At 45.5% G+C, this 23,326-nt stretch overlaps 3 protein-coding genes across 8 annotated transcripts in view; 1 reads left to right on the top strand and 2 right to left on the bottom strand.

Annotated features, from left to right (window-relative positions):
• Positions 1 to 1,665: 1,665 nt before the first annotated feature.
• On the bottom strand, positions 1,666 to 8,804 carry LOC118230973 (zinc finger protein 513). 2 transcript variants are annotated; one of them, XM_035424335.1, is made up of 4 exons: positions 7,716 to 8,804; positions 5,430 to 5,590; positions 4,130 to 4,804; positions 1,666 to 2,879 (listed from the first exon to the last, which is right to left on the bottom strand). In XM_035424335.1, exons 2-4 carry the CDS (start codon positions 5,581 to 5,583, stop codon positions 2,140 to 2,142), a joined length of 1,569 nt encoding a protein of 522 aa, XP_035280226.1. In that variant the 5' UTR covers positions 5,584 to 5,590; positions 7,716 to 8,804; the 3' UTR covers positions 1,666 to 2,139. The 2 variants fall into 2 exon arrangements, with proteins under 2 accessions (XP_035280226.1, XP_035280218.1); XM_035424327.1 differs by having other exon boundaries at positions 5,430 to 5,564; positions 7,716 to 8,802.
• A 21-nt stretch (positions 8,805 to 8,825) lies between these two features.
• On the bottom strand, positions 8,826 to 14,372 carry LOC118230983 (mannose-binding protein C-like). The gene is made up of 5 exons (XM_035424348.1): positions 14,227 to 14,372; positions 12,528 to 12,726; positions 11,815 to 11,985; positions 11,392 to 11,463; positions 8,826 to 11,001 (listed from the first exon to the last, which is right to left on the bottom strand). Exons 1-5 carry the CDS (start codon positions 14,266 to 14,268, stop codon positions 10,628 to 10,630), a joined length of 858 nt encoding a protein of 285 aa, XP_035280239.1. The 5' UTR covers positions 14,269 to 14,372; the 3' UTR covers positions 8,826 to 10,627.
• gckr (glucokinase (hexokinase 4) regulator) overlaps positions 13,799 to 23,326 on the top strand; it is an 18,864-nt gene continuing 9,336 nt past the window's right edge. For 3 of the 5 annotated variants that reach the window (XR_004765978.1, XM_035424320.1, XM_035424323.1), the window contains exons 1-10: positions 13,799 to 14,064; positions 15,754 to 15,851; positions 16,040 to 16,179; positions 16,256 to 16,380; positions 17,011 to 17,166; positions 18,384 to 18,452; positions 19,629 to 19,697; positions 20,105 to 20,178; positions 21,764 to 21,830; positions 22,201 to 22,254. Coding sequence is in view for 4 of the 5 variants with exons in the window: in XM_035424320.1 (XP_035280211.1) it covers positions 16,366 to 16,380; positions 17,011 to 17,166; positions 18,384 to 18,452; positions 19,629 to 19,697; positions 20,105 to 20,178; positions 21,764 to 21,830; positions 22,201 to 22,254 (504 nt within the window). In the remaining variant the exon portion in view is untranslated. The remainder of the gene's footprint in view (positions 14,065 to 15,753; positions 15,852 to 16,039; positions 16,180 to 16,255; positions 16,381 to 17,010; positions 17,167 to 18,383; positions 18,453 to 19,628; positions 19,698 to 20,104; positions 20,179 to 21,763; positions 21,831 to 22,200; positions 22,255 to 23,326) is intronic. The other 2 variants (XM_035424321.1, XM_035424322.1) reach the window with 2 other exon arrangements.

Here is a 23,326-nt window from a genome sequence, read left to right as displayed (position 1 = left end):
TGGGGGGAAACCAGAGTCCACAGAGGAAGCCCACACAGGCACAAGGAGAACATGCAAACTCTACACATTTGAAACCAGGGCCATGTTAGTGTGAGGCGACAGTACTATCCATTGCACCACTGTACTGCCCAAAACATGTTTATATACATATATAGTTTTTGTATAAATATATATTGCAAATTGTATATTTTTACATGAATCTAAGGATGTAGGCACTAATATAATAAATTACAATTATAAACAGAATTATTAACCTTCATCCTCCATCCCCACCTAAAATATAACTCTATTTCTAGTTTATTTCCTTTAGGAACAATGAGTGCCTGCCTATATTTACTGTTCAGGTTTTCATGTTACACAAAACTGTGGGCTTGAATTTTCCAAAGTCAGTGCCCAATTGACCTTAGGTTATCCAGGCCCGGTCTCAAGGTTAAAGGTCATCACTCAAAAACATATTCGGAGCATCTCTAAACACACTTACTGTGGGAAGCCAATTGAGTCGAAAACCAAGCTTCTCCAAATGTAACCTCTGTTAAGCCCTTTCCAGTACGCTTTGTGTCCAAAATCAACACTGCCATCTTTTGGCGAGAACGGAAATCGCGAACACACTTTTAATGAGAAACCTCTTCAAACCTCGCAAACAAAACATTTAGAATTAACAGGTTGCTTTCGTCTCTGAATGCCAAATTTCTAAAGCCAATAATACCCATTCCTGTATAATTTTTTGTTGGTGTCAAAGACCCCCACGCTGAAGATCTTAGATATGGCCGAATGGTGGGTTCTGGTCATGAGTTATCATGTTCATTGAAGACAAGTCAACACTTAAGACATTATCTCGGAAAACATTTTCCCATCCTTTAAAAATTCAGTACAACAGCGAAACCATTTTAAATCTTATATAGTCAGCTCGTATCGTCGCTTTTGCTGCCGCGGCAGTGCTAAAGCGGGCTTGCCGGGGACGGAAATGCTGCTTAGTGTGTGCGCTTATCCGCGTGCCCGGAACCGCTCATTAATGGGGTTAATTCTCAAATTCAATCAAATGTGCACAAGTCGTCTATTACACCTTATCGCGAGGCTTTCTTATTTCTAAATCCCTATTCCTCCGCACTCAGTTCAAAATTATTATAATTAGACACCAGTGTGTAATTTAAATGTCCATTGGGGTCATAAACATCCACTTGCCTGCCTTTAAATGACTGCATATCGAGCACTTCGACTGAGAACATTACATTGTCGTCAATCAAGTACAGGGGAACAACCTGTTTCGGGTGAACGTTCCTTTACTTACCATCCCAACGGGAAAGTGTGAACCACCGTGGAATGACGGACTCGCTAAGACCGTTGTCAAGTTTTACTACCTTGTTAGCCAACGTTGTAGCAAGGCTGTCGTTGCTCACCATTACGCTACACCGCGATGCTGGCTTCTGATTTTGGCCGTCTTACACGTCCAGCACAATAGAATTATATTACTTTGTGGTTTTACTCGCTTAGTATGAAAGCGTACCGGAATATTTACTTTGATCTCATTAGCCCCCAGAATGAGCTTCTGTGTAAAACGGTCTGTTTGGTGCGCACTCTGTAACCTATTAGCTCAAACTTATTTCAGCTGAATGCTTGCTCAAAAAAAGACAGTAAATATTCTAAAATGAAACCATACAACACACATGAAAAAAATATTTTTTAATCATACATTTGATACGCCCGAGTTTAAGCGACATTTTCTTAGGAAATTTAAGCGAAAAAAACTTTCACAGCGAAAAGAAACCAATAAAAAAAACAAAAAACAAAACATGATTTTCAAATCACCCGATAGCACGCAATATGCAATCAAACATATCTACAAACGCAGGCACATTCATATACACACGTACTCGCGTGCACACACACACACACACACACACACACACACAGGCACACACAGTGTACAGAGGAATCGGGGGAGAGGCATCTCTCCATTTGGCACCAGAGAACCCAACCCCTCCCCCAACCATTAACCCAAAGGCAACAGGATGTGGGGGGGCCACAGACTCTACACCCCCCCCAAATAAAACATCTCAAACAGGAAGTATGTGCTGAAAAGCGGAGAGGACAAACCCCCTCGTTCTTCCTTTCCTCCTCCTCCCCCTTCCTGTTCTTCCTCTACATCTCCTCCTCCTCCTCCTCCTCGGTGTGGGGCAGCTGCACTTTGACCCAGCCGTGTGCGGAGTGGCCGTGCTTCCTCTGGTGCCGTTTGTAGTTGTCCCAGTGGCCGGTGGTGTAGGGGCACTCCTGGCAGCAGAAGGGCTTCTCGCCGGTGTGCCGCAGCATGTGCCGCTTCAGGTTCATGCTCTGGTTGCAGCTGTAGCTGCACACGGCGCACTGGAAGGGCTTGGCGCCGGAGTGGATGCGCTGGTGCCGTTTGAGGTTGGCCAGGTTGCCGCAGGCGTAGTCGCACAGGTGGCACTTGTAGGGCTTCTCGCCCGTGTGCACGCGGTGGTGACGCTTCAGGTTGTCGAAGTGGGCAGAGGCGTAGTCGCACTGGGGGCACTTGTAGGGCTTCTCCCCGCTGTGGGTCTTCATGTGGCGGGCCAGGTGGTTGGGGTACTGGGTGGTGAAGGAGCACAGGGCGCAGGAGAACACCCGCTCACCCCTCTCCCCCGGGCTGCTGGGCGGGGCCTTGGTCAGCATGTCCAGCGTGCAGCTGCTGCAGATCTGCGCAGACGTGCCGTCCTCGTCGTCCAGGACCACCCCGCATAGCCGGCAGGTGAAGGGGAACAGCAGCTCCGGGAGAGAGTCTGACTCCGCCCCCAGGCCGACCCCCTCCCCCTTCAGGCCACCGTAGCTCTGGAGGAAGTCCGCCTCATTGCTCACGTGCAGAGTCAGGTCTGACACCACAGCAACTGTTACCAGGGAAACAAACGGCAATTCATCTGAACGTCAGACTTGAACAGGATAACTAACCACCTCTCTCTCTCTCTCTGTAAAACTAACCTTTACAATTACGTTGTACAGCACTGTGCTTTTCAGAAACTTTGTGACCATTTCACTGTAATCTGTGTGTAATGTAAACATGGTGTAATCTCAGCACAGTGAAATATGAATGCAATCTAATTTCCTTGACAACTAAATGGAATGTAATCCCAGCACCATGTAGGGCACATTCAGTGTTATCTAAGTGTAGGGCAATCTGAATAGAGTAATCAAGCAGAGTTATCTAAACAATTGAGTATAATGTCTAAATTGACTAATCTGAGAGCAGTATAATCTAAATTAAGCACTCTATGCACAGTGAAATCTAATTTAAGTGTAATCTAGTGCAGTGTAGTGTAATCTTAATTGACTGTAATCTAGTGCAGTGTAATATAAACTGACTGTAATGTAGCGCAGTATAATCTAAATTGACTGTAATCTAGCGCAGTATAATCTAAAGTGTAATCTAACGCACTGTAATCTAAAATGACTAATCTATCACAGTATAATCTAAATTGAGTGTAATCTAGCGCAGTATAATCTAAATTGACTAATCTAGCACAGTGTAAACTGAGTGTAATCTAGCACAGTCTAATCTAAAATGACTGTAATCTAGCGCAGTGTAATTTAAATTGACTAATCTAGCACAGTGTAATCTAAAATGACTAATCTAGCGCAGTGTAATCTAAAATGACTGTAATCTAGCGCAGTGTAATCTAAATTGAGTGTAATCTAGCGCAGTATAATCTAAATTGACTAATCTAGCACAGTGTAAACTGAGTGTAATCTATCACAGTGTAATCTAAAATGACTAATCTAGCGCAGTGTAATCTAAAATGACTGTAATCTAGCACAGTGTAATCTAAAATGACTAATCTAGCGCAGTGTAATCTAAAATGACTAATCTAGCACAGTGTAATCTAAAATGACTAATGTAGCACAGTGTAATCTAAAATGACAGTAATCTAGCGCAGTGTAATTTAAATTGACTAATCTAGCACAGTGTAATCTAAATTGACTAATCTAGCACAGTGTAATCTAAAATGACTGTAATCTAGCGCAGTGTAATTTAAATTGACTAATCTAGCACAGTGTAATCTAAAATGACTGTAATCTAGCGCAGTGTCATCTAAAATGACCGTAATCTAGAACAGTGTGCTCTCTGTTTAATCTGACACACCTTCTGGCGGCTCTGACTTTTGGGCCTTGTGGCCCATCTGGTGCCTCTTCAGGCTGAGCGCGCTGCTGGCTCCATAGTCGCAGTGGCTGCACTTGTTGGGCTTGTCGTGTGTGTGCATGCGCTGGTGCCTCTTCAGGTTGCCCAGGGAGCTGCAGGCGAAGTGGCAGTGGGCGCAGCTGTAGGGTTTCTCGCCGGTGTGGATGCGCAGGTGGCGCTGCAGGTTGACCAGCTGCGCAGACGCGTATGCGCAGTGAGGGCAGCGGTACGGCTTCTCGCCGTTGTGCGTCTTCATGTGACGCTTCAGGTGGTTGGAGTAGCGGGAGGAGAAGCTGCACAGTTTACAGGAGTGCAGTTTACGAGAGCCGCCCACTGCCCCGCCCACACCATCTCCTGCACCCCTGCCCACTGCCCCACCCATGCCACCTTTTCCTCCGGAACTGTTGTCCTCATCCCTGGCCCCAGCCCCCTCACTGCAGTGCAGGCAGCACGGGGGGGTCAGGTCCAGCGCCCCCTGCAGGGGGTCCTCTAGCGGCTGGCCACAGCGGACGCAGGACAGGCCCCGCCCCATTGCCTGCTCGCTCTCCTCCCCCTCGCTCTCCAGGCTCAGCTGGCTGTAGCTGCAGTCCTCATCACTCAGCGAGTAGACCGGGATCCCCATCTCTACGGCAACCGAGTCTGGAAAACACACAGCCAGTCAGAAACAGCCTCACTACCCTGAAGGCAAGACCAATCGAGAACAGCCTTGATAGTCTCTACCCTGATGCACCAACCAATCAAAAGCAACCTCACTACCCTCTACCCCCAAATTATTTTGTATTAAGTTTTCTAGAAACTCATGTACAAGTGTCCATGATATTGCTACCATTTAACATACATTACTATAATTTACCATAAAGCAGCACTTTGAAACAATTAAGAACAATATTACCATCTCATCCTAAAGCTGGGAGCATTTATGTACTTCCAGTTTTCAGTCTTAGAAACATCTGACTGGCTACTTAAGTACTGCTTCAAGGCCATTCTGCCCGCAAAAGATGTGTTGTTACCCTACACATCACCTTACATTACATTACCTTACATGACATCACATTGCTCAAGGCACAACCTTGCTCAAGGCTACCAAAACAGTGGCCAAAATGGGAATTGAACCAGCAACCACTACACTGCCCCAAATATAACTAATAGGCAATTCAGGCAGATCAGCAACCTTTGGGATCCAGGGGTGAATGCTAAAAGTAGAAAAGCACACACTAATATCCCATTCAAACAGACAAACTATTTTTGTTCAGGGCTCACTCACCTGAATCCTTGTCAAATGCAATGATCTTGTAGTCGCTGTCATTGTCCCCAAACTCCAGATCCTGGCCCAGGAGGAAGTCACTTTCCAAGACTAAACTTGCAGGATTTACTGTGGCCACACCATCTTCTGAGTCCACTACAAGCACACACACCATCAGTCCACTGCAAGCACACACACCATCTTCTGAGTTCACTGCAAGCACACACACCATCTTCTGAGTCCACTAAAAGCACACACACCATCAGTCCACTACAAGCACACACACCATCAGTTCACTGCAAGCACACAAACCATCTTCTGAGTCCACTGCAAGCACACACACCATCAGTCCACTGCAAGCACACACACCATCAGTCCACTGCAAGCACACACAGCATCAGTCCACTGCAAGCACACACACCATCTTCTGAGTCCACTGCAAGCACACACACCATCAGTCCACTGCAAGCACACACACCATCAGTCCACTGCAAGCACACACAGCATCAGTACACTGCAAGCACACACACCATCAGTCCACTGCAAGCACACACACCATCTTCTGAGTCCACTGCAAGCACACACAGCATCAGTACACTGCAAGCACACACACCATCTTCTGAGTCCACTGCAAGCACACACAGCATCAGTACACTGCAAGCACACACACCATCAGTCCACTGCAAGCACACACACCATCAGTCCACTGCAAGCACACACACCATCTTCTGAGTCCACTGCAAGCACACACAGCATCTTCTGAGTCCACTGCAAGCACACACACCAGCGGTCCACTGCAAGCACACACACCATCAGTCCACTGCAAGCACACACACCATCTTCTGAGCCCACTGCAAGCACACACACCATCTTCTGAGCCCACTGCAAGCACACACACCATCTTCTGAGCCCACTGCAAGCACACACACCATCTTCTGAGTCCACTACAAGCACACACACCATCTTCTGAGTTCACTGCAAGCACACACACCATCTTCTGAGTACACTGCAAGCACACACACACCATCAGTCCACTGCAAGCACACACACCATCTTCTGAGTCCACTGCAAGCACACACACCATCAGTCCACTGCAAGCACACACAGTATCAGTACACTGCAAGCACACACACCATCAGTCCACTGCAAGCACACACACCATCTTCTGAGTCCACTGCAAGCACACACACCAGCAGTCATCAGTCATATGCACACACTCACACAGGCACATGCACACATTCTCTATTACAAACACACTCCTTACTCTCCCACACAAAAGCACACACATGCACACAGAGTAAAAGAGTGTGTTTGTGTGTGTATTTGTGTGAAAGAGAGTGTGTGAGCACATGTTTGTGAGAGGGAGTGTGTCTGAGAAAAAACTATGTGTGACTGTGTGTGTGTGTGTGTGTGTGAGAGAGAGAGAGAAAGTGTGTGTGCATGTCTGAGAATGAGGGCGTGAGGGTGAGCGAGTAAGCGAGAGAGGGTGTGAGGGGGAGAGAGGGTGAGCAGGGTGGTTTATACAAGGGAAATAGAGGAAGGAGTTAAAAAAGAGAGGAAGAGGAAGACAGGAAGAGGAAGACAAAGTGGCTTCTTTTCAGCCAATGACAGGATGAAACAGCTCACAAATGTGTTGAGATGTATGGAGGAGTATCATTATCTCAGCATTATAAAATGTCAGTACAAACCGGAGGTCAGAACTTCCACCAAGCACAGGCCACTCAATCGGTCCCACTTAAGATAAGCACACATTTTTAAATCACCTGAGTCTAACTGTTCACTTTATTCACTTATTACTGATAAGACTCATTTTGTAACAAAAAAGCTTTGCGACAAACTCAACAGCGCGCAGAAACTTCATTTGCATTAAACCATGTTCTACAACCTAAGCCGGGTTCGCTCCGTCGACTAGAACTAAAGTTAACTAGCCGACTCGAAAATATTATCATTTAAAAAAATTAATACTTCATTAAACTTTATGGAACTGCCTACACTCGGTACACTGCCTACACAGTTGTGGTTTGCGAGTTGACAGTAGCCAATGTTTTTGTTAGCGTTCACTTCCTTGTAAAGTCAGCTTGCTACCTAGCAGAACTAGGCAAAGGTACTTTTTAGAGGTATGGTTCGTGCTAAACACAACGGTTATAACTCAGCGTATCTGGTCATGCGGGATTTAAAAAGGCCAGACAGCAAACGGCTTCGGCACTGTATTTATTAAGCGTTTAAACAGAGTAAAATGTTTACTGGTTCAGTGCTAAGAGGAACCGGAAAACAATTAAGCCAACTTAGCTAGCTAACGCTACTTACATTTGACCGGCTGTGGGTGCGATTGTTTTCTTCTTGGCATTGTCCGGTTGGCCTCTCCAGCAGTCTCTTCCAGAGCACTGATATTCCAGCTCTGTCCTTTAAACTCTCATGTCTGATCCTTCCCTCCGCATACAGTCAAACCGGCACCGCGGTAATACGTAGCTCGCCAGCTTGTTCCTCATTGGCATGAAGTTACCGAAGCGTCCGTACAGCTAATGCTAACAGCTAGCGAATCAACCCCATACTAAGCCACATTCGGAAGGCAACTGAAACTAACGCGTGTGCGGTGACTAGGTCTTCAGCTAGTCACACAGATGTAGCGCACTTTACAGTAAACAGTCAATTTACAGTAAAGCCGCCGGATTTAACTGTTTATCTTATTTGCTAACTAGTTGGACAACTCTCATTCGCCAACGTAATCTAAGCATTTATTTTCCAGCTGACATCTGCTAGCATGCTGTATTGTTACTGGGCATATGGCAAATAAACCTTGATTTGATTTCTTGATTTGTGAGGGTCTATCAGCTAATATCAACATACGCATCAAGCCACCGTTAAATACAACCAACAATACCTATTACCAAGAGAACAGAACACACAACAGACTAGTTAGCAAGCAAGAAGTTCATTATGCATACCCAATTTATCCTAGCCCGCTAGCCTCTCTGTTGACCAAATCTGTTATCGATATATTTTTTCTAAGGTCCTCAACATACTTTCAGACTCTATAAATCAAGTTTTTTTAAAAAATATTTAAGAATAGAGGTATTCCTTAACTTAATTGACTTTCAATACGTTTATTGCATTTTCAAATGTCTTCCGTTATACACATTCTTCCGCTTCCGCTAATAATTTTCCGATCAGACAGGCTCATGGTCCATGAAGTCTTTTGTGATGAGGTTTAAGCGTTTTAGTCAGAGCCAGAATATTAGTTAAATTCACGTACCAGACATACTTTGCAATTATTGTTGTTTTTTTGTTGTTGTTTTTTTTACGAATAATTTATTGAGCCAATTTCAAATACCTTCATCGAGCTGTCATGTAATGTCTCTAGTCTTGGCTATGCCATTGAATCCGCAGGTTTGTGAGAGGAGTCACAATAATGGTCCGTTGTTTTTTATTTTTATGGTTTTGCAAGGTAGAATGGTATACACATGGAAAATTTTCCCAGTGGTAACTTGGCTTAGTATACACATGACATAACCAGGGCCACCAGTTTGTCTCCCCTCGTTTTCTTGCAGTTATCCACCCGCTAGAGCAGGGGTGTCAAACTGAATCCCAAGGGGGCCGCAGAGTCTGCAGGTTTTTGTGTTTTCCTTTCAATCAGCTGCCAATTAAGGCCCTGAGAACAAGGTGTGTGGTTTCATTAGCCAATCAATGACTTTAATGAACCACTTGTGTCGAGAACACCCCAAAAAACCAGCAGACACTGCGGCCCTCCAGGACTGGAGCTTGACACCTGTGCGCTAGAGGTAGCGATGGCCTCTTTGTTAAACCCCTTCTCAAACAATTATCTAATTTGCACCATCTCAGTAATCTAGGTTGATAAACTAATTGCCACTAATTAAGCACAGATGATGACACAGCAATGTTTATAAGCGACACAAATTCAGTTCAATTACTTACTACCATGAACATACTGCAGATTTTTAAATGTTGTTCAGGGAAACAATATGTTTTGTTAGAAGCAGTGGGAAATGCCAACATTAAAAATGAGAGCAGTTATATAACATTTAACTTGCACAAAAAGGGTAATAAAAAATGAATTCATGATTCAACTAATAAAGGTCCTCAATCAAGACTCTGAGTAGAATCAGGTATCTTTAGCCGCTTTTCCACCACATGGTACCGGTTCAACTCGACTCAACTCTAGTCGACTTTTTTGCTTTTCCATCGGGCAAAAGTTGTGGATAGTATCTGGTACCTGGTACTTTTTTTTGGTATCACCTCCGTCGAGGTTCCAAGCGAGCTGAGGCGATACCAAAAGGTGACGTGAAAACACTGCAGACCACTGATTGGTCAGAGAGAATCGTCACTAATCCTCTTGCGTCGTCTTTGAACAACCAGATTTGTCTCGTCGTCTGAGCTCTGATGTAGGATTTCCCAAACTCTCCTGTTTTTTTCAGCAGTCTTTTGTCTTGCTGCCTTCAGCCTCCTCTGAAACAAAATTTGTCTCCTTGCTGTGACAAACAGCCACATACCGAGAATCAAGAACACCATCCGTTCGATATCCTCCATTGTTCCTGTGCGTGTCCCGTTGAAGATGACATCATGGCAGGTTCATGGGGCGTCGCTATGGCGACCAGCTACATTGACGGGGGTACTATCTGCAGTGGAAAACAAAGTACCTGGTACCAAAAGTGAGTAGAGTAGAGTCGAGTCGAGTTGAGCCGGTACCATGCGGTGGAAAAGCTTTAGTGCTGGGTTAAAAACCTGCACCCGCACCAACTCTTTTAGGATAATATTGGACTCCACTGCTTCATTTGGGTGCATTTTTCTCATCACTGCAGTGATACTCAGTCCTGGTCCTGGAGAGCCGCAGTATTAGATCAACAAATTGTTTTTATAAGTGTCTCATTTAGAAACACAATTGCACAATTAGTCACTTTACATTGATGTTGGAGTGCTATGGGGACCCCTGGAGGATAACTATTGAAATACAAGTTCAAATCCCTGCAGTTCACATGGTGGAAACAAACTGTTGGCCCTACAGATAACACATTTCCTGTGGTTCATTGGCTTATATGGTTATACACCAATATTTATGAAGCAAACTTCTTTCTGAGTATTGTTCCAACCAGTATGGCTGCCCTTTCAGCTGAAGGCTCGTATGATTGGATATCACACTTACACACACACACACATCTAGATGCGAATACAAATATGAGTATTAAATGAATTTTCCCTTCCCTTTAAATCTCACAAACAATAAGATAGGTTGCTTCACATCTGACATCATTCCATTTGCCATCAGAGTAGCAGATAGCGCAGTCCTCTTGTCCTTTGTAGTTGTTTGGTTCTGAATCTTTCCAGCTACTGAACCGGAATTCTTTCTCCTGTAAGTCCACAAATTTGCCCTCGGTTTTCCTGTCGTTTGCGCTGAGCCAGGCGTACTCGGAGCCAGACAGAAATCCGGAAAGCGCTCGGTTTTCCTCCAGGTTGGTCGGTAGGGCAGGAACCCCACCGACAGAGCTGCACAATGTAACAGCTTCATCAAACGTCCCCAACTTCTTATCTGACACAAAGAATTTCTTTCCAACCCTTTTTGTGAAGTGGAACTGTGTTACTGCAACAGAAGCACACGACACACCTTATTGCTCAGTTAACTGTCATGCATTGGAGAAAGGTCCAGGGCTCAGAAAGTAAAGGTCCTGCCATAGAGTTCTTCCACTCTCTGAACCTGGATTTTTCACTTGTGCACATTGCACTTTAAGTTCTGATCTAATTTCGTTCACAACTCGTTTTTAAAATTTACAACAGACAAAGCGATACTGTTGTATCAGAAGTGAAGCGTAAACCTGGCTAGGATTCCTAACACAAAGCAGGCAGCCAAGCAGAGAGCTGATTGGCTCAGCTGCATGCAGCCCTGTGACTCATTTCATTCCGCTCATCTGCTCAGCATCTTATGGCTTTTCAGAAGATTTAATGACTTCTTCAAAAAATGAAAATCTCTCACTTTTGTTGAAAGTGGCTTTCAGTGTCTGAAGCTCTGACTGCAGTTCCACCAGGTTTATGGCAGGCAGGGGTCCTGAAAGAGACAAGATATAATCCAATGGGATTTCCTTTGGTTTGCCAAAAAAAAAACATGAGCCATTTGCTTATATATGTTAACACATTTTATTGCCATCCATTCTTTTAAACAACAGGAGAAAGTGAGAATGGCAGCCCAGTCTGGCTATTCTCAATGTGACTTATGGGTAAAACAGCTGCAGCCCACCCAGTATTTGAACCTGCAACCATCTTGTTCTAAACACAGTGCCCTTAATCACTCCAGTAACATTGTGCAAATTTTGTGCTTTGTTTTATGTTGTTCCGCAGTAGGACATTTCACAGTTGATCACAGTAGCTTTTGAACCGTGTATTACAGTCTTCATTCTACCTGCAGGGCCACGTTCTCCCTTCTCCCCCTTCGGTCCACTTGGGCCCACTGGACCCATCAAACCCTTGGGACCCGTTGGACCAACTGGGCCTGGTGCACCCACTGGACCTGCTGGACCCGCTGGGCCTGCTGGACCAAACTTTCCAGGAGGCCCCTGTGCACCCATCATGCCTGTGAACACAGATCTATACTGTACTATATCTGCATAAACACACAGATCAATGGTGTATTATCTGCATAATCACACATATCTATGCTGTACTATATCTGCATAATCACACATATCTATGCTGTACTATATCTGCATAATCATAGAAATCTATGCTGTACTATATCTGCATAATCACACATATCTATGCTGTACTATATCTGCATAAACACACATCTTTGACATGGAATTTAAACTTTATATACAGTTTGCAGTGTTTTGTAAAACTGTATTTACCTGTGAACACCTTACCTGTGATTACCCCACCTGTGAACACCCTACCATCCTGTGAACAGCCAACCTATGAATACCCTACCTGTGAACACCTCATCTGTGATTTCCCTACCTGTGAAAACACTACCTGTGCAAACCCTACATGTGAACACTCTACCAACCTGGGAACAGCCTATCTGTGAATGCCCTACCTGTGAACACTCTACCAACCTGGGAACAGCCTATCTATGAATACCCTACCTCTGCACACCCAACCGTATAAACAACCTACCTCTGTCACCCTTCTCCCCCTTCTGGCCGGCCACGCCCTCTTTCCCATCTCTCCCAGGCAGACCGTTGTGGCCAGGAGTCCCAGGTACACCTGGATAACAGTAGCTGGTGTGTTCTGGAACCTTCTCAGCATGGGCAGTGGGAAGGCAGTGCTGCAGCACCAGCAGGATGAACAGAGTGCATGACCTCAACAGTGCCATCTATAGGAGCAGCACAGGTAAATCAGGGCACTGCAGTACAGAGTATGTGAATTGCACACAGCCTGAATAGCACCATCTGGAGCAGCACAGGTGCTGCAATATAGAGCGGTGGTTACCGCCCTCCGTCCTGGAGACCCACTGTCTACTAGCACAGTGGGTCTCAAACTCGGTCCTGGGGGACCCCTGTGTATGCTGTTTTTCATTCCAACCTCAACAGCAATCCCAGAATTTTAACAAGCTGTTAATTTTTCTTAATTATGTACTTTTCATGTTTTAGAGCTGGGGTTCCAGAAAGGGCAAGTGTGGGTGTGCACACCTGATTCTACTAATCAACCACTAGAGTCATTGCTAAGCACCTTGATTAGTAGAATCAGGATCAGGTGTGTGCACCCACAATGGCCCTTTCTGGATAAGACTGGGAACCCCAGCTCTAAAACATGAAAAGCACCTAATTAAGAAAAATTAGCAGTTTGTTAAAATTCTGGGATTGCTGTTGAGGTTAGAATGAAAACCAGCATACACAGGGGTCCCCCAGGACCAAGTCTGAGAACCACTGGTCTAGCAAAACCAACCCCTTGATCAGTTAAGGTTGTTGAAAATGTGTTTACGTTCTACCATAATTGTGTGATTAAACTTATATTAACAAAATGCAGGTTTTTGCAGGCAGTAAACTCAATTCATTTTACACCAATGGTTTTAGGTAGGTTTCCACACTCTAAGCCAGTGGGACCCAACTGATTTCACCTGTGAGTTTGTAATTGACTAGGCTAAGAATGCAACCTCTTTCAATTGGAGTTATTTGTCATGAGCTGGTCTGCAATTCCTGGGATGTGAATAGAATGGCTTTAAGGGTGTAAATCATGCTTCAGTAGACTGTAAGTGTCTAAGTGAGATCAACTGAAGCTCATTATAATAAAACGTTTGTTATTATGGTTGAAAATAGAGAGCAGGATCTGCTGGTTTTTGTTGTTACTCTACAGTCGATTACAAGGTTAACTCACCTCACCTGGTTTCTTTGGTCTAAGTGGTTGTATTTAAGGTGAAAACAAAAACCAGCAGACCCTGCAGCTTCCCACTTCTGGGGGTGTTTCATGAAGTGGGATTACTAAATTATTTGGATAACTGCACTGATTAAAACCCACACAGTTATCCAGCTAATACAGTAATCCTGCTTTGTGAAATACCCTGCCTGAAGTGTATGAATCACACACACAGTCTCACCACACCATGTATAGCAGCAGCAGGTAACACTGGGTCCTCCAGTACGGAATATAGGATTATCCACACAAAGCCATGCCAGACCAAAAGCAAGCACTGCTGCTCTCACCTCCCACAAAGGTAATCAAAATATTAATACAATTATCTGTTTGCAAAATTATCATCCTAATAGCATGCTTTTTAAAACAGCATTTCCTTCTGAGCAAAATAATCTGCTGCATCACTGCCTTCTCTTTTTAATCACAAATTCTGCTTTTTAAACAGAGGAACAGAAGAGATTACCTGTTGTGTTGGGAGAAGTTCCAACGTTTCCTTGGGTGTCATTTGGTATACTAGTTACAGAGGTGTGGAGGGAGCATTTATATGTGCTTGTGCAAAGAAACGTGAGAAGCCTGCTGTTATTAATGTGTGTATGAGTGAGATTTTGATTTGTGTGGCAGAATGCAGTGTTTCGAAACTCTGGACTTGGACAGTGCTTGTGTTTTAACTGTAAGTCCGGGGTTATTTTTGAGTAACTTAATCAGTGGGAGTGAAGACAGCTGTGGCGTCTTGGAGTCGTTGACATGGCAGATTGTGTGTGTGAAAGAGAGCATGAGACAGAATGTGTGTGTGTGTTTATGAGAGTTAGGAAATATGTGGTTTAGAAATGAGTTAGCGTGACAACCTCAGTGTAACCTTTCACCCAGTGGTGTCCAGCAAGCATCAGTGGTTTTAATAAATGATTTTCAGTAAATTATAACAAGCATAAGTTGTTTTAGTAAATCCCTTTTGATGAATTAAAACTTCCCTGCAGAAAATATGTGGGTGGAATCCTCCCTAGTGAACTGCACAATGTGTCCAAGAGTTTATCTGCTATCTGGAAAGTCCAAGAGTTTCCTGCTACCAGGTTAACTCTTGCACAACCCTGCAGATTGAACTGTGATTCTACAGTGTTGTAATATGTTCATGTGACTTTCATATTTACGCTACACAATATAATTGGAACTGCATGTAATGTAAGTAACCTATCCCATCACCTGTAATGTAAGCAAGTTAAACTGTCAGTCTCATTTTCCTGTGCTCTGGTTGGACTGTGCTGGAATTGACGCACTGTATTTTTCCTGTGCTCTGGTTGGACTGTGCTGGCATTGACGCACAGTATTTTTCCTGTGCTCTGGTTGGACTGTGCTAGCATTGACACAGTATTTTTCCTGTGCTCTGGTTGGACTGTGCTGGCATTGACGCACAGTATTTTTCCTGTGCTCTGGTTGGACTGTGCTGGCATTGACACACAGTATTTTTCCTGTGGTCTGGTTGGACTGTGCTGGAATTGACGCACTGTATTTTTCCTGTGCTCTGGTTGGACTGTGCTGGCATTGACGCACAGTATTTTTCCTGTGCTCTGGTTGGACTGTGCTAGCATTGACACACAGTATTTTTCCTGTGCTCTGGTTGGACTGTGCTGGCATTGACACACAGTATTTTTCCTGTGCTCTGGTTGGACTGTGCTGGCATTGACACACAGTATTTTTCCTGTGCTCTGGTTGGACTGTGCTGGAATTGACGCACAGTATTTTTCCTGTGCTCTGGTTGGACTGTGCTGGCATTGACGCACAGTATTGCTTTGTTATAGATAAAGCCCCGTAACCAGCTTTGAGCCTTTGTCTATTTTTATATTTCCTCTTATTCTGTGCATGTGTGCTTGTGACAGCTGAAGAGAAAGAATGGTTTGGGGTCTGTGTTGTATACTGATGTACAAATAATGTTCAATTGAACTACATTAGCCTGGCAACCCCTACACTGGGAAACATTTGGGTTTTTCCCCTCCAGGCACACCATATCATCACATTAAAATCAATTAGAGTAACCCTGCATGTGTCCGCTGACCAGACGTCCTCTTCTTTCTGGGGCCAAAAATATTCATCCAGGTGAGATTTCCACATTCCTAAAAATGACCAGTTAGGTTTTGCGCATTCCGTACACTGTACATAAACAAATCGACTAGTACTATGTTCATAATGCCCACCCACCCTGTCCTTTAAAAAAAAAAAAAACTGATGTATGGTCACTCTACACATGTGAGCTGAACTGACACAACATCAACATCTCCATGCAGGCTGAGGTGATTGGCTGTCTCGTTGAAAGTAGTCTGAGCTGATTGGCTGTGATGGTTGAGAACAGGCTGAGGCGGCTGGCTGTGTCTTGCTGAGATCCAGCTGCGCTGATTGGCTGTGTCTGGCTGAGAGCAGACTAAAGGTCAGTTTGTGAACTTAGACCTGCTGGTATTTTCCTGTTTCTGCTGTATTATTTTCCTTCTTTTCCCTGGAGACAGAAGGGGCTGTTGGTGAGCATTCAGCTAGCCTGTTAGTACACAGGTACATATTAGTCATTTCCCCAGCACTGGACTGCCTGAGGACACTAGCAGCACAGGATCAAACAGATATGGACAGATGGGAGGTAAGGGTGTGTGATTTTTCAAGAGGCAGTGACATCACTTGCCCTGGTGCAGTATCTACAGGTGTAGCTGGGTTCAGATTTCCACACTTATCTGACAAAGAGCTCACTATTCAGCTACTGCTGCCTATTCCAAGCTATGCCTCAGCTAGGGTGTATAAAAAACAATAATAACACCTTTCCTTGTCTAAAAGGTGATAGGGAGAAGTATCCTCTAATGCACTGGTTCTGGACCTTTTTAGCATCTGGACTGAAATGATAAATTTAGTATCTTCTGAGGACCCGTCAACTACACATGCTAGTACAGCTTAGTGGACGACAGACTCATTTCAGGTCCCACCTCATACACTCCCATGACCGATTTTGGGTCCTGACGCTTATTTTAAGAAACACTGCTCTAATGTATTTCATGTGGGTGATACACAGTAGCTGATAATAACACAAATATCATAACATAAATAATAATATATTCACATATTGTTACTTTCACATGTTGTATGCAGTTGTAAAACCAGAATGGTGAAGTCGGATGTGCTGCAAATATAGGCATAAGCATGCCCTTTTGGCATATTTCCATAAACACTGGCACAGATATGAACACAGCACATTAACCTGAGAACATGGTGCTCGCAGATGCCCAGCTATGAGCCTGACCTGCCAATCACTGAGAAGTCCAACTCTCGAACCCGGGACATGGACCGGGCCCAGCCTGAGCAGCTGGTGCAGCTGCTGCGGGACTGTGACACAGAGATATTTCAGCACCTGTGGGAGGGAGGCGCTGGTTACCAGGTGAGCAACCTTAGCACCTTTGTTTAGAGTGGAGGGAATTGTCTAATGGCCTCTCCGCACAGATAATTTCCATCCAGTGGGCCATTATGCTGAGGCCTGACCTATGGGTTTGTGCAGGTAGTGGGAAGCGGAGGATCATGGGAAGGCCTGACCTATGGGTTTGGACAGGCAGTGGGAAGCAGAGGAGCATGGAAAGGCCTGACCCATGGGTTTGGACAGGCAGTGGGAAGCAGAGGAGCATGGGAAGGCCTGACCCATGGGTTTGTGCAGGCAGTGGGAAGCAGAGGAGCACGGGAAGGCCTGACCCATGGGTTTGTGCAGGCAGTGGGAAGCGGAGGATCATGCGAAGGCCTGACCTATGGGTTTGGACAGGCAGTGGGAAGCAGAGGAGCATGGGAAGGCCTGACCCATGGGTTTGGACAGGCAGTGGGAAGCAGAGGAGCATGGAAAGGCCTGACCCATGGGTTTGGACAGGCAGTGGGAAGCAGAGGAGCATGGGAAGGCCTGACCCATGGGTTTGTGCAGGCAGTGGGAAGCAGAGGAGCACGGGAAGGCCTGACCCATGGGTTTGTGCAGGCAGTGGGAAGCGGAGGATCATGGGAAGGCCTGACCTATGGGTTTGGACAGGCAGTGGGAAGCAGAGGAGCATGGGAAGGCCTGACCCATGGGTTTGGACAGGCAGTGGGAAGCAGAGGAGCATGGGAAGGCCTGACCCATGGGTTTGTGCAGGCAGTGGGAAGCAAAGGATCATGGGAAGGCCTGACCCATGGGTTTGTGCAGGCAGGGGGAAGCGGAGGATCATGGGAAGGCCTGACCTATGGGTTTGGACTGGCAGTGAGAAGCAGAGGAGCATGGGAAGGCCTGACCTATGGATCTGGACAGGGTGTGAGAAGCAGAGGAGCATGGGAAGGCCTGACCCATGGGTTTGGACTGACAGTGGGAAGCAGAGGAGCATGGGAAGGCCTGACCCATGGGTTTGGACTGACAGTGGGAAGCAGAGGAGCATGGGAAGGCCTAACCCATGGATTTGGGCTGACAGTGGGAAGCAGAGGAGCATGGATAGGCCTGACCCATGGGTTTGGACAGTGAGAAAGAAAAGGGTTTCCTTATTAGCCATACGTATTTGGATAGTTTAACATACACTGACTGTGTAAATAGGCTTATTTAGTGACTCTGTGTAAATTGGAATTGTATAGTGATTCTGTTTGTGTGTACAGGGATTGTACAGTGACTCTGTTGTACAGACGATTGTCCATGTGGCCAGGAATGTGGAAGAAATTTTGAAGGTAAAATTAATGCATCATTATCATCACCAATCATCTGTCTCTAAAATGTAGGCCCACATATCATATATCAACATTATCAAAAGCCACCAATCATGCGTCAGCAACATTCAGTAGTCTCAGTTACACAGAGTGCTAGTGGTTTAACAGCGCCCAGAGGACAGTCTCAGTTACTGACAGTGTGTTCATGTTCTAACAGCGCCCAGAGGACAGTCTCAGTTACTGACAGTGTGTTCATGTTCTAACAGTGCCCAGAGGACAGTCTCAGTTACTGACAGTGTGTTCATGTTCTAACAGCGCCCAGAGGACAGTCTCAGTTACTGACAGTGTGTTCATGTTCTAACAGTGCCCAGAGGACAGTCTCAGTTACTGACAGTGTGTTCATGTTCTAACAGTGCCCAGAGGACAGTCTCAGTTACTGACAGTGTGTTCATGTTCTAACAGCGCCCAGAGGACAGTCTCAGTTACTGACAGTGTGTTCATGTTCTAACAGCGCCCAGAGGACAGTCTCAGTTACTGACAGTGTGTTCATGTTCTAACAGCGCCCAGAGGACAGTCTCAGTTACTGACAGTGTGTTCATGTTCTAACAGCGCCCAGAGGACAGTCTCAGTTACTGACAGTGTGTTCATGTTCTAACAGCGCCCAGAGGACAGTCTCAGTTACTGACAGTGTGTTCATGTTCTAACAGCGCCCAGAGGACAGTCTCAGTTACTGACAGTGTGTTCATGTTCTAACAGCACCCAGAGGACAGTCTCAGTTACTGACAGTGTGTTCATGTTCTAACAGCGCCCAGAGGACAGTCTCAGTTACTGACAGTGTGTTCATGTTCTAACAGTGCCCAGAGGACAGTCTCAGTTACTGACAGTGTATTCATGTTCTAACAGCACCCAGAGGACAGTCTCAGTTACTGACAGTGTGTTCATGTTCTAACAGCGCCCAGAGGACAGTCTCAGTTACTGACAGTGTGTTCATGTTCTAACAGCGCCCAGAGGACAGTCTCAGTTACTGACAGTGTGTTCATGTTCTAACAGTGCCCAGAGGACAGTCTCAGTTACTGACAGTGTGTTCATGTTCTAACAGCGCCCAGAAGACAGTCTCAGTTACTGACAGTGTGTTCATGTTCTAACAGTGCCCAGAGGACAGTCTCAGTTACTGACAGTGTGTTCATGTTCTAACAGTGCCCAGAGGACAGTCTCATCGTCATGAGTGGGTGTGGCACCTCGGGCCGTCTGGCGTATCTATTGGCGGTAAACAATTACATTAACCTTCAAAAATGTGATTTCTAATATTAATATTCATAAGTACCTTGCCATACAAAGGGGGTTTATTTATTTTATTAATAGAGGGATAATATGTGAAAAGCACGCCCAGGGAAGGTGCTTTTTTGGTTGTGTGAAGCGTGGAGTTGTTTGGAGCATCGTTCAACTTCCATTTCAAATATTCTTTCCTTCAAAACAGAATTCATTTCATGCTCCAACTATACATCCATATAGCCTTAGCTTACTGGTACAGATGTACAGACCTGTACCTGAACTCCCTGCCTCTTTGCTGCTGTTAATCATCTTCTTCTGATGGAAGTTTGAAGCCCATGTGATCACAGGAACTTGCATATGTATTTGTCATGTTTACTCATTAGTTTGTCTTCATATTTCAGACATCTTTCAACAGACTTCTGAAAAGATTAAAGAAGCAGGAGGTCTTTGCATATATTATTGCTGGAGGTGACAAGTGAGTTGCACCATTTATAATGTGTTTACTGTACATGAAATATGAAGCACCCGATGAATAAGAGAATATTTAATATGAAGAGGAACAGTGTAATTTTAGATTTTTTTTCTTTTTTGTAGATGTTTCAATAATAATAATAATAATAATAATAATAATAATAATATAATAGCTTAAAAATCAAATTAGAGTTAGGGTTTACGGTTAGTGTAAGGACTGGACCGAATGAAGATGATCAGGCAGATTTTGCAAAAGATGCAATGAAGCATAGCAGGAGCGTGATCATCTGTTACGAGTGGCGAGTGCGCTAACAACAGGGTTAGGGGCCTGTGGCCATTAGACCTGAGCGCTAACGACAGGGTTAGGGGCCTGTGGCCATTAGACCCGAGCGCTAACCACAGGGTTAGCGGCCTGTGGCCATTAGACCCGAGCGCTAACGACAGGGTTAGGGGCCTGTGGCCATTAGACCCGAGCGCTAACGACAGGGTTATTGGCCTGTGGCCATTAGACCCGAGCGCTAACGACAGGGTTAGGGGCCTGTGGCCATTAGACCCGAGCGCTAACGACAGGGTTATTGGCCTGTGGCCATTAGACCCGAGCGCTAACGACAGGGTTAGGGGCCTGTGGCCATTAGACCCGAGCACTAACGACAGGGTTAGGGGCCTGTGGCCATTAGACCCGAGCGCTAACGACAGGGTTAGGGGCCTGTGGCCATTAGACCCGAGCGCTAACGTCAGGGTTAGGGGCCTGTGGCCATTAGACCCGAGCGCTAACGACAGGGTTAGGGGCCTGTGGCCATTAGACCCGAGCGCTAACGACAGGGTTAGGGGCCTGTGGCCATTAGACCCGAGCGCTAACAACAGGGTTAGGGGCCTGTGGCCATTAGACCCGAGCACTAACGACAGGGTTAGCGGCCTGTGGCCATTATACCAGAGTGCTAACGTCAGGGTTAGGGGCCTGTGGCCATTAGACCCGAGCACTAACGACAGGGTTAGGGGCCTGTGGTCATTAGATCCGAGCGCTAACGACAGGGTTAGGGGCCTGTGGCCATTAGACCCGAGCGCTAACGACAGGGTTAGGGGCCTGTGGCCATTAGACCCGAGCGCTAACCACAGGGTTAGCGGCCTGTGGCCATTAGACCCGAGCGCTAACGACAGGGTTAGGGGCCTGTGGCCATTAGACCCGAGCGCTAACGACAGGGTTAGGGGCCTGTGGCCATTAGACCCGAGCGCTAACGACAGGGTTAGGGGCCTGTGGCCGTTAGACCCGAGCGCTAACGACAGGGTTAGCGGCCTGTGGCCATTAGACCCGAGCGCTAACGACAGGGTTAGGGGCCTGTGGCCGTTAGACCCGAGCGCTAACGACAGGGTTAGCGGCCTGTGGCCATTAGACCCGAGCGCTAACGACAGGGTTAGCGGCCTGTGGCCATTAGACCCGAGCGCTAACGACTGGGCTGGTGGGCTACGGCCATTAGATTTGAGCGCATGGGGGTTTCCAGGGGAAAGAGCAGCTCATTCAGACAGGAGGGACTGTCACCACTGAGGGATCATGGGAAATGTTTTTATCTGAAGATTCTGATGTGTTTTAGGGCCCTTTTGACATCCCAGGAGGCCCCTGAAGACAGCCCCCACCTGGGAGCACTCAACCTGGAGCAGGTGGGGGGTGCTGTTTAATTACAGGGTTATTCAGGTGGGGGTGTTACTTAATAACAGGGTTATTCAGGTGGGGGTGCTGTTTAATAGCAGGGTTATTCAGGTGGGGGTGCTGTTTAATAACAGGGTTATTCAGGTGGGGGTGCTGTTTAATAGCAGGGTTATTCAGGTGGGGGTGCTGTTTAATAGCAGGGTTATTCAGGTGGGGGTGTTACTTACTAACAGGGTTATTCAGGTGGGGACGTTATTTAATAACAGGGTTATTTGTAAATAATTGTATATTGTTAAAACTTGAAATGCACTTTTCCATAGCAAAGAAATCCATCTTAATGCATTTATAAATAATGGTTTTAATGAGTTCTTTATTTCGCAGGTTTGTGCTGGTAAAAGGCGAATCCTCTTCATTGGGATATCCTGTGGACTGTCGGTAGGAATAAGAGCAGTGTGATTGTGTTTAAAACAAAGTGTGCATACCCGGAAAAGCTTCAGTGGAGATGCTAGGAATTAAACCCAGGACCTTGCGAAGCATGCACTCTACCACTGAGCTGCATCCCTTGCCATTCTGACTGCTCACCATTAGGTTCTGTGCCACTGATAAACAAATTATGGGGTACATTCCAATCGCTTATTTTTTTTACCTCCTTGCATCCTTTCCTAGCTCCATCCATCAAAGAAAGCAAGGAAAGCAAGCAAGGATGTGAGAATGTAAGAAACCATGGAAACGTATATTAGGCAATGGAATATTCTTGCATTTCAGCTCAGTTTGAAGCCACACCAATTACAAACGTGCCAATTGGGTGGAGGTGGATCCACAGGTCGTTCATTTATACAGCATGCACTCCCAAATCAATGCTTCTGCAAAGGTTGCTCTTGTACTTCTAGCTCAAGCATCCTACAGGGGCCTCCTAGCTCCTGCAAGGAGCATTTCTAAGGTTGGAATGTTCTTGAAAATGGAGAAAATCCATAAACTTACAGATCAGGAAAGGACTTATAAACTATTCATATATATTGGAATGAGCCTAAGGTATTTTCATTACCAGCACGGGAATAGTACTTTGGGAAATGGCCAAATTACAAAGATAGTTCTCTCTTGGAGATGCTGGGGATTGAACTCAGGAAATTCAAACATGCAAAGCGTTCACATTACATTACATTCATTTGGCAGACGCTTTTATCCAAAGCATTTTCATGATCGTAGACAACTGCTGAACACGGGTTCACAACACTCAGTATGCGATTTTTCCTTACTGATGGTCTAACTTGTTATGCTGCATTATCAAGTTATCAAGTGAAAACATTTTGAAAACTTTATCAATTTTGAATTACCTCTACTTTCCTTTACACTTTCAAAAAGTAGTTTAGTTTCCCACAACTTTGCAGCAAATGATAGTACCATGTGTCTCCAATAAAGAACGACCTGCATATATTCAGTGGAACTTTCATATGCATTTTCCTGTTGTGACTTGCAATTGAGGTTATCACATTATTATTGTCGTATG

The sequence above is a fragment of the Anguilla anguilla genome, chromosome 1 (assembly GCF_013347855.1).
Source record: "Anguilla anguilla isolate fAngAng1 chromosome 1, fAngAng1.pri, whole genome shotgun sequence".
Classification (NCBI taxonomy): Eukaryota; Metazoa; Chordata; class Actinopteri; order Anguilliformes; family Anguillidae; genus Anguilla; species Anguilla anguilla.
This window is presented reverse-complemented; position numbering and strand designations above follow the sequence as displayed.

Excerpts from the sequence above, each read along its gene's own strand:
- LOC118230983 (XM_035424348.1), bottom strand. The coding sequence starts at position 14,268 with ATGACACCCAAGGAAACGTTGGAACTTCTCCCAACACAACAG. Across the intron at positions 12,727-14,226 it reads AACTTCTCCCAACACAACAG|ATGGCACTGTTGAGGTCATG; the intron begins GTAATCTCTTCT and ends CTGCTCCTATAG. Across the intron at positions 11,464-11,814 it reads GGGAGAACGTGGCCCTGCAG|GACCCCTGCCTGCCATAAAC; the intron begins GTAGAATGAAGA and ends TGTCTCTTTCAG.
- LOC118230973 (XM_035424327.1), bottom strand. The coding sequence starts at position 7,755 with ATGCCAAGAAGAAAACAATCGCACCCACAGCCGGTCAAAT. Across the intron at positions 4,805-5,429 it reads TGCATTTGACAAGGATTCAG|ACTCGGTTGCCGTAGAGATG; the intron begins GTGAGTGAGCCC and ends TGTGTTTTCCAG. Across the intron at positions 2,880-4,129 it reads AAAGTCAGAGCCGCCAGAAG|TTGCTGTGGTGTCAGACCTG; the intron begins GTGTGTCAGATT and ends CCCTGGTAACAG.